Source organism: Antechinus flavipes, chromosome 2 (genome assembly GCF_016432865.1).
Source record: "Antechinus flavipes isolate AdamAnt ecotype Samford, QLD, Australia chromosome 2, AdamAnt_v2, whole genome shotgun sequence".
NCBI lineage: Eukaryota > Metazoa > Chordata > Mammalia > Dasyuromorphia > Dasyuridae > Antechinus > Antechinus flavipes.
The window spans coordinates 612,338,049-612,354,432 of record NC_067399.1 but is presented as its reverse complement, the minus strand read 5'-3'; the positions used below and the strand labels follow the sequence as shown (position 1 = coordinate 612,354,432).

General features: G+C 37.4%; 1 protein-coding gene across 1 annotated transcript in view; it reads right to left on the bottom strand.

The window, feature by feature from the left end:
* The window catches only part of ENTPD1 (ectonucleoside triphosphate diphosphohydrolase 1), a 119,144-nt gene extending 102,991 nt beyond the window's left edge, over positions 1 to 16,153 (bottom strand). The window contains exon 1 of the mRNA XM_051981755.1: positions 16,066 to 16,153. Coding sequence (XP_051837715.1) covers positions 16,066 to 16,072 — 7 coding nt within the window. The 5' untranslated portion in view covers positions 16,073 to 16,153. The remainder of the gene's footprint in view (positions 1 to 16,065) is intronic.
* Between the last annotated feature and the right edge of the window lie 231 nt (positions 16,154 to 16,384).

Here is a 16,384-nt window from a genome sequence, read left to right as displayed (position 1 = left end):
TGTATAAATAGCCTTCAAATAATAGAAAGGTGAAAAAAAAGATTTCGTTGCTTTTGTTTGCTTTCTCCTTTTTTGGGCTTCAGGCAAGTGGAAAATTCACTGAATTTGGGATCAGAAAACTGGGGTTCAATTTCCAGCTTGCTTAATACTTGTGCCAGTTTAAATCAATTTGCCTCTCTGTACCTTAGTTTCTTCATTTGTAAAATTGGTGGCGGGGTTGCTGAAGTAGAAAAATATGTTCTCTAAATCCTATGAAATGATGAGCAGGCAGCTTTCAGAAAAACCTGGGAAGACTTAAATGAAGTGATACAGGTGAACACAGTATTGTACACAGCAATAACTTTGTGTGATTCAGAAATTGTAAAAGAACCCAAAAGCCATTCCATCACTCCCTGGGGCCTGATGGAATATCAGAAATTTCACTGATAGGAAATTATCAAAGTTCTGATCCTTCAGCATCTGAATGAAATGTGGACTTTTCCAACAGATGTTACCATTTCTCAAACACCTCTCTCCATCCCAAGTATATTACTTCTTGCTTGGTGAATGCACAGGGTGTGCTGGAACCAGCTTTCACTGATTTGAAATTTTCAAAATAAATATTTACATCTCAAAGATCAGCTACAAACAAGGTTTAATTTATTATTTTGTTGATTGTCAATAATTATTTATTAAATATTTATCAGTGTACCCCTGAATAGATGAGACAATTAGGTCTTTGGCACCATTATCAAGATGACTTTCTGGAGCTTGGCTAAAAGCACCCATTATTACTACAAAGGACACTGTGGCTTGGGAGGATTTAAAGCCAGAACTGAATTAATACCGGCATGAATTTGGGGATTGTAATGCAATTTAATAAGCGGTGTGTCACAGCAACAGGCAATATGGTATTATGACTCCAGATATAATGATCTCTTTGACATCAGGAATATTTAGAATTAAGTTTTGTCTCTATACACACTGCCCATGTGACCATGGTCAAAGCAATTAACTTCTTACAGCCCCCAAACATTGCCAGAACTCTAAATTGCATTTGATACTCTGATCTGTTTGTGTGAAAAATTTCATTACAAGTTATTGCAATTTATTCATTTTAGTCATTCAGATTCTTCATGACCCTATTTGGGTTTTTTTTCTTCCACTTAATTTTTAATTTTTCTTTCCAATTACATCTAAAACTAGTCTTCAACTTCTACTTTTATAAGATTTTGAGTTCTGTGATGACCATGTATTTAAAATCAGCCGGAGTTAGGAATTCAAGTTAAGGGAAAAATCTTCAATCTTTATTGAAGTGAAGAGGTAAAGAAGGATTGTGATAGCAATATGGGCAGATAAGAAGCCAGCTAGCAGAGGGGGATTGGAGGTGAAGGACGGTCGCGATAGCAATGCGAGCAGCTGTATCAAGACGCCAGCCAGCAGTCTCTCCTTCCCCTTCCTTTTCCACTCCCCTGCCTCCACCCACCAAAATCGTCATTTCCTAAACAACACATCAGGACTTGCACAAAGAGTGGGCAGGGGCCATTCTTTCTCCAAGCTTATATATTAATAGAGTATGGTCCAATTACTATTTAGCCTCACATGCTTGGGACCTCAGTGCATCAACTCGAGCCTTAGCCCATTACAGAATTCCTTTTTTGTTCTTCCTCCCTTCTCCCCTTCTCAAGATGACAAACATATAGGTTATGCATGTACAAACATATTAAACATATTTACACATGTTGTGAACGAAGAATCAGAACAAATGGGAAAAGCCACAAGAAAGAAAAAATGAAAAAAGTGGAAATAGTATGCTTTAATCGGCATTCAGACTCCATAGTTCTCTCTCTGGATGAAGATAACATTTTTCATCTTGAGTCTTTTAGAATTGTGTTGGATCATTGTACTGCCTAAGAAAAGCTAAGTCTATCATAGTTGATCATTGTACAATGTTATTACTGTGTACAATGTTCTCCTAGCTCTGCTCACTTCATTCAGCATCACTTCATGTAAAAGTCTTTCCAGGTTTTTCTGAAATCTTTCTGCTCATTATTTCTTATAGCACTGACAGGGGTGAACCCTGAAACTGTCCTCCTTGACTTTTGGGGTAAGTGCTGAAACTCTCCTCTGACAGAAACCCACCCTTCAATTAAGTGGTGTCATTAAGATTAGTCAAGGACCACTCCCTACTTAGCTCAAACTTAAGTGCTCTCATTCAGCTGGAGATCTGGACCTGATATAACTTAAGTGGTCTCATTCAAATGGAAATCTAGGCCTGGGGGCAGTGACAATATTGAAGGAATCTCATTCAATGGAAGCCCTACCCCCAGACTTCTTATAAAATGACCATTTTGAACTCCAAATCTTTGCAGAAGTCTAGTGTAGGAATTATGCTTTGCCAAGGGACCTCTCCTCTTAGTACAGCTGCCTACTAGGACTCTTGACCACTGTGAAGATACCCTCTTCTCAGTAATAACCTCTATTTCTCTGCTAGGACCTCTTGCCACTAAGAAGTCTGTCTTCCCAGCAAACCTGGTTTCTCAATCCCAACAATAAAAATCCCTTTTCTTGTCACATTCAGATTTCAGATTTGTGAATTCTTTCACATTGGACTTGCTTTGATCAGAGGGGATTCCCACAACTCTTTACACTGCCACTAACCACATCAGCACTGTACTATTCCATTACATGCATATGCCATAATTTGTTCAGTCATTTACCAATTGATAGGCTTCCACTCAGTTTCCAATTCTTTGCCACCACACAAAAAAAGCTACTACAAATTTTTTGTCTGTGTGGGTCCTTTTCCCTTTTTTTTTTTTTTCTTTATTTTAATGATTTCTTTAGGATACAAACTAGTAGTATTATTGCAGGATCAAAGGGTATGCACAGTTTAATAACCCTGTAGACATAGTTCCAAATTGCTCTCCAGGGTGGTTGGATCAATTCATAATACCAATAAAGAATTAATATTCCAATTTTCCCACATCTCCAATATTTATTATTTTGTTTTTCTGTCATATTAACCAATCTGATAGGTATAAGTTGCTACCTCAACGTTGTTTTAATTTGCATTTTTCTAATCAATAGTGATTCAGACCATTTTTTCATATGACTTTAGATAGCTTTAATTTCTTCATCTGAGGGGATAAACTAGAATCATTTCCAATATATAAGATTGCCCAGTATCACCATTATTATTCAATATTGTATTAGAAATGTTAGTTTTGGCAATAAGAGAAGAAAAAGAGATTAAAGGATTTAGAATAGGTAAGGAGGAATTATCACTCTTTGCAGATGATATGATGGTATACTTAAAGAATCCTAGAGAATCAACTGAAACTCTACTAGAAACAATTCACAAAGTTGCAGGATACAAAATAAATTCACATAAATCATCAGCATTTTTATATGTTATCACTAATTCCAGCAGCAAGAGATACAAAGAAAAATTCCATTTAAAATAATTATAGATAATATAAAATATTTGGGAGTCTACCTGTCAAGGCAAAGTCAAAAATTATATGAACACAATTACAAAACACTTTGCATACAAATAAAGTCAGATCTAATGTCTTGGAAAAATATCAAGTGCTCATGTGTAGGTCGAGCTAATATAATAAAACTGATAATACTACCCAAATTAACCTATTTATTCAATGCCATACCAATCAAACTCCCAAGAAATTTCTTCACAGAGCTAGAAAAAAAATAATAAAATTAATCTGGAAGAACAAAACATCAAGAATTTCAAGGGAATTAATGAAACAAAATGCAAATGAAAATGACCTAGCTCTACCAGATCTAAAACTATATTATAAAGTAGGGGTCATCAAAACCATTTGGTACTGGCTAAGAAATAGATTAGTTGATCAGTGGAATAGGTTAGGTTCACAGGACAAAATAGTCAATAATTATAGTAATCTAGTGTTTGGCAAACCCAAAGACCCCAGCTTTTGGGATAAGAACTTACTATTTGACAAAAACTGCTGGGAAACTTGGAAACCAGTATGCAGAAACTAGACATTGACCCACACCTAACACTCTATACCAAGATAAGATCCAAATGGGTTTATGATTTAAACATTAAGAATGATATAAGCAAATTAGAAGAACAAAGGATAGTCTACAAAGTCTCAGATCTGAGGACAAGGAAAGAATTTGTGGCCATAGAAGAACTGAGTACATAATTGAATGCAAAATGGATAATTTTGATTGTACAAAAACTTTTTAACTTGATACAAACAAAACCAATGCAGACAAAATTAGAAGGGAAGAAGTAAACTAGGAAAACATTTTTATATTCAAAGATTCCTATAAAGACCTAATTTCTAAAATAAGCCATTCTCTAGTTGATAAATTGTCAAAGGATTTGAACCCACAATCCCAGATGAGGAAATTAAAACCATTTCTAATCATATGAAAAGGTACTCTAAATCATAACTGATCAGAGAAAGGCAAATTAAAACAACTCTGAGACGTTGCTACACACCTCTCAGATTGGTTAAAATGAGAGGAAAAGATAATGATGAATATTGGAGGGGATGTGGGAAAACTGGAACACTGATACATTGGTGGGGTTGTGAACTAATTCAATCATTCTGGAAAGCAATTTGGAACTATGCCCAAAGGGCTATCAAACTGTGCATATCCTTTGAGCCAAGAGTGTTTCTACTGGGCTTGTGTCCTAAAAAGATCATAAAGAAAGGAAAGGGACCCTATATGCAAAAATGTTTGGGGCAGCCCTTATTGTAGTGGCAAGAAACTAGAAACTGAGTGGAAGCCCATCAATTGGAAAATGGCTGAACAAGTTATGGAATATGAATGTTATGGAATATTATTGTTTTATGAGAATTATCAGCAGGATGATTTCAGAGAAACCTGGAGAGACTTACATGAACTGATGCTAAGTGAAATGAGCAGAATCAGGAGATCATTTTACACAGCAACAGCAAGCTTATACAATGATCAATTCTGATAGACATGGCTCCCATCAAAAATGACGTGATTCAGACCAGTTCCAATGGTTTTGTAATGAAGAAAGCCATTTGCACCCAGAGAAAGGACAGTGGGAACTGAAGAAGGACCACAATATAGTATTTTTACTCTTTTTATTGTTGTTTGCTTGCATTTTATTTTCTTTCTTATTTTTCCCCCTTTTTGATCTGATTTTTCTTGTGCAGCATATTTATGGAAATATGTATAGAGGAACTGAACATGTTTAATATATATTGGATTATTTTCAACTAGGGGAGAAAGTGGGGGGAAAGGAGGGGAAAAATTAGGATACAGGATTTTGTGGGAGTAAATGTTGAAAATTGTCCATGTATATATTTTGAAAATAAAAAAACTACAATTAAAAAAAGCATTCCATTGGTGAAAAATAAAGATTTGTTTTGTTTCACCTTAAAAAAATGAAGTTGTATCACATATTAAAAAAAAAAAAAAAACAACCTGGAAACATTTACATGAACTGATACTGAGTGAAACAAGCAGAATTAGGAATTCTACACAATAATAGCAAGAATGTGTGATAATCAACTATGAAAGGCTTGGTTCTTCTCAGTGTTTCAGTGATCCAAAGCAATCCCAATAGGCTTTTGACAGAAAATGTCATTTGCATCCAGAGATGAAAAAAAACAAAAACAAAACTAAGGAGACTGAATGTGAATCAATACATGCTATCTTCATTTCTTTTTTCTGTTTTTTTTTTTTTAATCTCTCCCCATGGTTTTTCCCTTTTACTCTGATTTTTCTATCCCAACATGATTCATAAAGCAATGTATATTAAAAATAAACTTATTACAATAAAAATTATTTTCATGTGAAAATTTACTTTCATATCCTTTTACCAATTATCAATTGGGGAATGAATTACCCATTTAGGGTTTTCTCAGCAGACATACTGAAATAATTTTCCATTTCCTTCTTCAGCTCACTTTGCAGATGGGGAAATTAAGGCAAGCAGGGTAAAGTGACTTGGTTAGATAACAGGGTAACTGAGGTCAGATTTGACCTCAGGAAGATGTGTTTTCCTAATGCCAGACCTGGCACTCTATGAACTATGATGCCACCTAGATGCCCAAAGTTGTAATCTTTTTCCTACATTTATGAAATCACAAATTTAAAGGGGGCGAAAATGTATGAAGCATTGTGTCACATATTAAGGATGTAAAGAGCAATTATTTTATGTCTTTGGATTTCTCTTTCCTCTACAGTAAAATAGAAGAATAGACTAGATATTTCCCAATATTTCTTCTTCCTAATTCCTATGAAAAGTGTTTTCAGTTCTCCAAGGAAGTTGGGACTTTTGGATGATCAATTGTAGAGAGCCAGGAGATAAGAATCCATTCCAGATCTTGAATCTTACAGTAGCTTGGCTCACCAACTTCCCTTTTCTATAAACAATAGCAGAGAAACCTGGCAGCTGAAGCAAAATGTAAATTCAAGAATATAATGGATCAAAGACATACATTTGAATTTAGGATGGGTAAAGCAGCCAGCATTGGAGACTAAAGGCATTTGGGAGAAAGGTGTTTGAGGACATTGGTATGATAATTTCACTCTGATGTGTATCTCAAGTATTTACATCTCTATTGAAGTAGCAGGCTTAATCATTTGCATCTCAGTAGATTTTACTTATTAGAAAAGATATAGGAATATCAAAGAGTGCATTTTATAGCAAGTCTAAAAGTATTAGAGGTATATATATTTGTCTCTCTGATCAATAAAATTTGAAGAGTTTATATCGAATTCTCTCCGCCTGGCCCCTAATTGACACACCCTTATTTCATTACTGGAGTTGGACTTCAACAATCAATGAAAACAGACTCTCCTTTCCAATAATGTAGAAGCATATTTGGATATAGTTCTATCAGAATTCTCTAAGACCTAAGAAATCTTGCACCCTTCCTCCCTAGCCTGAATGATCCTCAACTCTTCAACAACCACCACTCATCCTGGCACAGTCTGTAGACAACTGGGAGAGATGATGTCACTAAGAAAATTTTCTTCACTCTCAAGACATTTTCTTCTAATTCCCTAGAGAGACAGTGTCCTCTGAGATGTTGAAAAGTAAATTAATATATATCCACACTGTCACATCTGCAGAAGAAACTAAGTACTCCCCTGCCTACACAACACAAAGAGTTTGAGAAAATCCCAGAAAATGTTTTCCTGGAAGCCAGGGATATTACAGTTCTAATAGCATGACCAAATTCTCAAAATGACCACATTAAATGCTGAAAGCAATTTTCTATTCTTTTCCTTTGGGAATTCCACACAGATTTAATTTCATAAAGAGCCAGACATTGAATTTCCTAAAATTCAGATGAGTGATAGCAGGCACTAGCTTTTAAATCATAACTATGGCATTAATATGAAAGGTAACTTTAGCAGCCTAGAGAGTATCCTCCAATTCATTCTATCCACCCTATGGCATCTCATTATTTTACTCTGGGATTTAAGATCCTCTAAAATCAGTGTTTAACATTCTATCTCAGGCTCCTATACTAATGCTCTTTGCTCTAGCCAAACTGGTCTACTCACTGTCTCAAACATGTCTTATGCAGCCACATCTCAACATCATCACTCATGTCTGCTTAGAAAGTCTTTTCTGCTCTTCTCTGCCTGCTCTGGATTCTTTTAATCCTTTAGGAGCTAGCTCAAGTCTCATCCTCTCTTCAAAGCCTTTTCAAATGACATCTCCCTCTTCTGAACTTCTGTAGCACTGGCAGTTAATACTGCTTTTGTAGCATTCATCAGTGCAGTTTTGTATTGTTAGCTAAACTCTTACAGATATAAAATATAAATATGAACTCATTCTATGATATGATATAAATTATAACATAAACAAAATATAAATAAGCAAAGGATCATAGATTTAGTTAGAGTTGCAGAGGACCTTAGAGGCAACCAACCTAATTTTATAGATAAAGAAATTGAGGCACAGAGGCTTGTTCAAAGTCACAAAGCTAGTATCTGAGATGGTATGTGAAGCCCTACAATTAAGGGCTTTGCCCACTGTATCATGCTACTTCTCAAAAGTTTTACAATGAAGTTAAGAGACTCAAACCAAATCCTATTTGTAAAGTTAGTTTTCATTATATTTATGACACTGTTCCTTTGGAAACAACTTCCTCTAATAATATTGTTTTGCCTAATGATATATTTTCCTAAGGGTAGCTTGGTGACTTAGTGGATAAAGTGCCTGCCTCAGAGCCAGATTGAGTTCAAATTTGGCCTCAAGCACTTACTAGCTGTATGACCTTGTAGAAGTCACTTAACCCTATTTGCCTCAATTTCCTCATCTGTAAAAATGAGTTGGAGGAGGAAATGGCAAACCATTCCAGTATCTTTGCTAAGAAGACCCCAAATAGGGTCACAGAGAGTTAGACAGATTGAAATAATTCAGTAGCAATAATGTTTTCCCAGAGCTAATCCAACAATTCCACTTTGGACCTCTCTGTACCTCAGTTTCTTTATATGTAAGGTTGATTGGCTCTAAAGTCCTTGATAACTTTAAATCTATGATCCCCTAGATACTTCTATTTGTTTTATCTTCCTATTGCTTTTACAAACTAGCAAACAGCAGGTACCATGTCTCAGATTTCTTTGATTCTAATTAATGCAATAGATGATGTCAGGTTTAAGTCAAAAAGACCTGAATGTAGATTTTGTCTCAGCTACTTCCCAGCTTAGATCTTTCTTTGGCTCAGTTTCCTTTCATTTAGGATGAAGAAAATAATAATGCCCAATTCCTATGTTTATTATGAAGAGTCAAATGAAATAACCCATGTAAAGTGCACTTCTGAATTAGTTGACAAATGTTCTTCCTTCCATTATTTCCAGATCTCCCATGTCTAAGTCAAAATAATTATGTATATGTTCTTACTAAGTAGTTTTTCCAGAACCAAATATTATTCATTGTTTTATATTACTACAAGCCTTCTGCTTTATATCTCACATCCCACAACCTTAACACAAAGAGTTTTGCTCACAGTGTTACCCCAAAGCAGACAAAGATAATCTCTACCTTCTGTTCTAGTTGTGGGGACAGCAACCACTAACCCAAAAAAATTCAAATAGACATTTCTCAGACACAGAGCAAAAAATTTATTCAAATCCTGTAGGAAAGGGGTGACACTTTCACCAGGATAGTCTAGTGAAGGGAGGCAAAGGACAGACAACAGAGCAGGGTTTTTTAGTACCCCAAAACAATTTTTATCCCATCTTGGGTTCCAGCTATCCCTGACTTAATACCAGGGCTCACAACCTATGTTGGAAATCCATTCCACCCTTAAGTTATAAGAACAGGGGAATTATAGATAACAAAATGATTTGTGTAAGATTAAACAAGGGTACAAGCAAAGGGGTTTTTTCTGGAATTGTATCCCTAAACTATGGCAGGGGTCAGTTTTCTGAGAAGGTCTTATGTCCATCCCACTTACAGCAATGATAGAATATTCCAGAGATGGAGCTCACATTTACACGGAACTCTGGGGCACCTCAGCCTTAATGTATATTGCATTCAACATCTATTAGACCCATATACAATAGTTCTGTGTAGCTAAAAATATAGTTATTACTGTCATGATTTTACAGATAAACCAAACAACTGGTTTCAGATCAGATAGCTAAAGAAGGAATAAGGCCAGAAACTCTGCCCAGCCTTTGGATTCCAAATCCAGTGTTCTTTTCTGTCCTGGATTGTTCCTGTGCTAAGCTGTTTTCCAAATAATTCATGACTACCTCAAAGTTATATTCCTTTGTTAATACAAACAAACTGAGATTGAAACTAAAAGCTCCTTGAAGGCAGAGAATATAATTTGTTTTGGTCTTTGGATGGCTAGCCTCTAGGACAGTATTCTGTACAGAGTAGGCTTAATTCAACTTTGTTGAATTAAATAGTACTAAAGAATGCCAAATGGTTTCAGAAAATCCTGCCACTGTATTATGAAAAAAGATTACAATACACCCACATACATTTTCTATTTGCCCACTTTGGAAGCAGGGCCAGCTTTAGACAAGGTATTATTGGCATTAGACAGTAGACAAAGTACCGGCATTATGTATTTGGCTCCCAGTATCTCTTTTCTGTATAATTTATCTTCTTCTCCTTCCACTTCTGCCTTGGGGTCAGCTCCCTTTCCTGACTTCAAGTGGCCACTGCCCAGTTTTTGACCTCATTCTCTGAAGCAAAACAAAATATTCTCCCCCACACTTAAAAACTTTCACTTAGAGAATATACAATAAAAAGAGAATGAAGAAAACTTGGCTCTACTAGATACTGGGTCACCTTGAACAAATCATTTGAACTCTGAATGCTGAAGGCAGTGCTCTCAAACTATAAATTACAGAGAAGGAGCTCATCTGCTTTGGAAGAGGAAGTTCCTTACCTGGAACTTCCTATATTGATGAAATCAAAGGTCCAATGAAAATAAAAAAGCCTTCATGTAATCTCAAGTTATTGTCCTTTATTTCTAGATTCCTAGAATCAATTGTCTGTATTCACTGCCTTCATTTTCTGATCACTCACATTCACTTTTCAAGCCCCTGAAATCTGGTTTCTAACCTCATTACTAATTGAAGTAGGGTTACCAATGCTCTATTAATTGCCAGATCCAATGGCTTTTTCTCAGTCACTGTCCTTCTTAACTTTTCTGCTATTAATCAAGTTTTTCCCTAGAATCTCTTCCTTTGCTGGGTTTTTCCTACCTTACTCTCTCTCTCTCATATTCTCATCCTACCTGACTGGCCATTTTAGCTAGATGTCCTTTGTAGGATCATCGCTTTTCCTATTCCCATCCTCCATGTCTACACTTATCCCCAAGCCTCTATTTCAGACCTTCTTATATTCTTCTATAATTGCTCTGTGATCTCCAAAATTCTTATAAATTTAACTGTTACCTCACTTTCTTGAATTCCATTCCCATATCACCAACAACACGATTGGACAACTCCACCTGGATGTCCCATTGTTATTCAGTCCCATATGATTCTCCTTGACCTCATTTGGGATTTTCTTGGCAAAGACACTGGATTGGTTTGCCATTTCTTTCTCTACATAATTTGACAGATGAGGAAACTGAGGCGACCAGGGTTAAGTAACTTGCCCATGGTCACACAGCTAGGAGTGTCTGAGGCTGGATTTGAACTCAGACACACTTTAGGCCCAGCACTCTATCTATTGTGCCATCTAACTGCCCTACACATCCCGTAGACATCTTAAATTCAACATATCCAAAACAAAAGTCATTATCCTTTTCTCTTTGAATTTCCTTATTGCATATTACTCATGTTTCATCCTTCACCCAGTGGCCAAATCCCTGTTCCTAAAGCACAAGTCTGATCACATCACTATCCTGTTCAAGGAGCTTCCATGGCTTCTTTCTGTCTTCCTATATAATATAGGCTTCTACTGTTTCTTTTTAAAGCCCTCACCAGTCTGCTGCCAATAACATTTCCAGACTTATTATGGATTATTATCTTTCACAGACTATTTCCAGCCAAACTGGTCAGTTTGCTGTTCTGTATATTTTCCTTCTTTGCACAACCTGCCTCCCATGTCTAGAAACCAGGCCTTCATTTCTGACTCACAGAATGACTTTGTTGTTGTTGTTATTAATCAGTCACGTCCAACTTCTTGCATCCCCATTTGGGGTTTCTTGGCAAAGACACTGACATGATTTGTCATTTCCTTCGTCAGTGCATTTTACAGATAAGGAAACTGAGGCAAATAGGGTTAAAGACTTGTCCGGAATCACACAGCTAATAATCACTTGAATTTAGATTTAAACTCAGGACTTCTTGACTTCAACTTGATATTCTGTCCACTGAACCACCTAGCTGTCCTAGTCACAGAATTTCTTTCTTCTTCTTCTTCCTCCTCTTCCTCTTCCTCCTCCTCCTCTTCTTCTTCTTTTTTTTTTTTGCTGAGGCAATTGGGTGTTAAGGACCATGCCTAAATGAAGGGGCAATTCAATTCTCTGAGAGCCTCCACATCTGTGAATCATAACATCTGAAGGAGTTGCAGGGCAGCCTTTGTTGACACAGGTGTTGTAGACTGGGAATGAGATAAATTGGAAGCAAGAGGAAAGAGGGGAGAGGTCAGACAACTCAACGGCCTCTCAGTCAGAGAGGTCAGAGAAAAGCAACTGTCTCTCAGTCTCCTTGTATCATCATCATCCTCTCACTTGCCCAGGGTCACAACTAGGAAGTGTTAAATGTCTGAGACTAGATTTGAACTCAGGTCCTCCTGACTTCAGGGCTAGTGCTGTATCTACTGTCCCATCTACCTGCCCCGAATATCTTCTTTTAAAGTCTAGCTCAAGTATTAACTCCTACAAAAAGTCTATCCAGGTAGCTAACACCCTACTCCATGCCCAGAAATTACAGAGTATCTGTTTTACCTTTCCTTCCCTTTTCTAAGAAAGTGCTGAGAGGGATATTTTTGGTGCACAATGCAGATATAACAAATGCATTCTGAATGTTACACTTATTGGTTGGTTAATTATATTTTATAGAAAATATCTTTCACTTGTTATTCCTTCAAAATATTTGCATTTTAAGCCATGGTACTCCAGCTTTGAAGTGCTGCATAAGTGTTAGCTATTAATATATCTCACACTTGCACCTCATATCCCTTCTCCAGTCATTTTTTCATCATTGCATTCCCCAGCACATGGCACAAGCAAGATGATTATAAATGATACATTGAATTGCCTAATTCTAAAGTTTTCCCACCCAGACAACTCCATGAAAGATGCTGAGGATTGGCCTAGAAGTCAGAGGATAAGATCCTTTCCATATTGAGACTTTCCTCATCAAGGTTTTGATATATCATAAGTTGGTGTAAGAAATTAAATGGTAATTTGGGAAAAATAAATTTTTCAGAAGTCATAGATGATATGGGAAGGCCAGCATAAGGTATTGTAAACACCTCAGAGAAAAAAAAATTGAGATATCTTTGGTACTGAAGAGATGGCCAAAAGTTTTATGTGGGTTTTCCAGATCGTGGCAGGAGGGGGAATGTAAGGGAGATGTCATGTCCCTCACCCTGGTGATATGGAAGGGACAATAGAGGTAAGCATTCCAATTTTAGAATGAAAAAAATTCTGAGTCAAAATCTTGGCTTTGCCAATTATCAACTGTCAGACTTGATTTCCAGTGCTTGGAACAATGCCTATTACATAGTAAGAACTTAAGAAATGCTAGTTAAATTACTGACTCTCTGTTCATCTGAATCTGTAAATTGAAGGTTTGTTCCAGACCCCCAGTGAGATTCTTTCCAGCACTAAATCTATTATCCTAACCTATAAAGTGAGTTTTAGACCTGACTAGCACCAACTGGCTGTGTGGTCTTGAACAAGTAACTCAATCTCCATGGAACACAGTTTCCTTGTCTGTTTAAAAAAAAAAAAGTTTTGGGACTAAATAATTTTTAAGATCTCTTCCAGTTCTATGACTCAGAATTCATCTAGCACAGTCTTCCCCATGTCCTAAATTAAAATTATTTTTGTAGCTGTAATGGCAGGACTTCCATATGAAGGTCACTCAGGGAAACTTCTATCTTTGTAGGATAAAGGAAAGAGCATTAAGATAAGAATAAGGAGAATGTTCCCTACATTAAGCTCTATGTCGTTATTATTCCTTGTTTATGGCTCGACTTTAGTTACCTTTAATTCTATGTCCTTGAATAAGCTACTTAAACTTAAATGTTATTCTGTTTCCTTATTCTGCTAGATGGGAATAACATCTGCCTACTTAAATTACAGGATCATTTTAAGAACCTCAAAAGACACAGTATACAAGTACCTGGAAAACGTTAAGGATTGGAATATCTCCAATAGCACCAAGACTTACGATGCATACAATAACACATTCAGATGGAGCTTCCTTCACAAAAACTCTATGATTGTAGTTTTAATGTAGAAATGTGTGTATATTCACACATATTACATATAGAAAATTTCTATAGAAATATAGAAAATATATAGAGAAAATGTTCTTTATATAGAAAATCTATATTATATATAGAAAATGTTGGAGTTGACAAGAATCATGATACATGTAAATAACTTTATAATGTCTTCACTCTGAGGAACTCCAACTCTAAGACCACATATCCAAGTGACTTGTCTGAAACACATAGAAAGAACTGAGCTACCAAATTAGAAGTGGCGTCTTCCTGACAAGGAAATTTGGAACCAGGATGGTTAAGTGACTTGCCTAAAGTCATACAGTGGGTGGCTAGGGGACCTGCTAGAACAGGAGCTCAGATTTTCTAAATCCAAGGCCAGTGTTCCTTCCACTCCATTCCTTCATGTATGCCCCAGCCAGAATCAGCTTCTGGAAAACCATAGGGATTTACTATTGATTTTCCCGGACCTTTCTTCCATCTTCTGCACAGTAAAACTGTCTAGAGCCCCTAGAATGTAGCACTAACAATAGACTTAAAAATAAATAACAGCAGACAATTAAGTAGCATTTTCAGATTTGCAAAAGGCTTTGCCTTCAGTAGAACATTTGATCCTAACAAAATCCTGAGATGGCTACATTGTATCCATTTCACTGATGTAGAAATTAAACCTCAGAAGTTAGATGATTTGGCCAGGGTCACAGCTTAAATAAATGTCTGAGCCAGCTCTTCCTGAGGCTAAGGCCAATATTCCATCTACTATTCCAGAAGTAAGGACAGCTCTGTTTCAAAATTCCTTTGTTCTTCCTTTTCTCCCCTTATAAGATTACATTTGTGAACTACTTATCTTTAGATAATATCTGAGCTCTTAAGATGCAACCTATTATCTTCCACACCAAAGGGATATATGCCGTAGAATGTGCCTTTCCCTTCCATTAGAAGTTTAAAACAAGCTTGTTGAAGACAGGCAGTTTGACTTTTCTCTTCATCATATCCTGATCAGCACCGTGTTAGACATTGTATAGGTGATCACAAAAGACCTGAAGAGGAGGAGGAAGAGGAAGAGAAGAGGAGGAGGAGGAAAAGGAGAAGGAGGAGGAGGAGGAGAAAAGAGGAGAGGGAAGAGTAAAAAGGAAGGAAGGAAGGAAGGAAGGAAGGAAGGAAGGAAGGAAGGAAGGAAAAAAGGAAGGAAGGAAGAAAGAAAGAAAGGAAAAAAGAGAGAGAGGAGAGAGAGAGACAGAGAGAGAGAAAATAAAGAAAAAGAGAGAAAGGAAAGAAAAAAGGAAGCGAGAGAGAGAGAATAAAAGAGAGAGAGAAAGAAAAAGAAAGAAAGAAAAAGAAAGAAAATGTCTAAGGTTAATGCCTAAGGTACCCCTGCCCACAGTTCAGACTAAGGAAGAACTCTGGTATGTAACAACTCCCTACTAACGACTCCGACTTAAAACATTGACAAGAAGGTTCACTCGGTAGCCCTTTTTTCACTATACCAAATTCTGATTTCTGAGGGTCAGTTCCACATGCCCTTTCTGCTTTTTACAAGGCAGTGACTCTTCCTGTTCCCTACCCCCCGCCCCCAAGCTTCCAGTCTCTGGCAAAGCACCCAACTCCAGGTCCAGTGGAGAGAACTGCTCGCCACCAACACTTCTCAAGACAAACTCCTCGCAAGGAGGGTGCGGGTGTTCTTTCCATCATCACGGAAAAGAACGCCGGCGCAAAAGATAGTAGAATCAAACAAAGCCCGGGGACAAGCAGCCCAGCATCTGGTCCAGACACAGGAAGCCAGCAGGCAAGCTTAGAGATAGACCGATTCCTTTCATCCTCTGCACAAACCAATCCGAAAACCAAATGCTGATAAAGAACTGCGCCAGATAAAGAGCTAGAGTCGGAGGAAGAAAGATCCGCAAGGACGACACATCTGTCTGTCATTCTCCCTCCCTCCCTCGATCTGCGTCTCTGTGTCTGTATGTCTGGGTATCTATCTGTCTCTCTCTGTTTGTTTCTCTGTCTCTGTGTCTCAGCACTTTCTCAAAGTTCCCCTGGCCTCCCCATCTAGGGAAGCGGGTGATTAGGGCGTTAGGGGAGAGGAAGGGAGAAGAGGGAGGCTGACCGGTCTTAAGAGATTGTGGCGAGGGCTGGTAGGATTCGGGTCAAATCCTTTTCGCTCTTACCCTCCATGAGCTGCCCGCGGAGGTGTCGTCCTCTTTCCTAGATTTTCGGCTGCTTGCAGGACTGAGCTCTGCCTCAGTGAGAGGTGATCATGAAAACTTAGCTTTTTATAATCAGCTCTTTGGGTCGTGGGAGGGGCTAAATCGGCTTCGGGAGGAACCTGGAAGCTGGGGGTCGCCCTGGGTCTTTTTTCGTCGACGCTAGAGAAGAAATTGACTCAGGAGAGTCCAGGAGACAAAAATCTCCTGGAATCAAACCGAGGCTCCATGGAATTTGTAGTTTTATTTGAAATCTTGCAGTTCTGCGGTATTCCAACCTTCT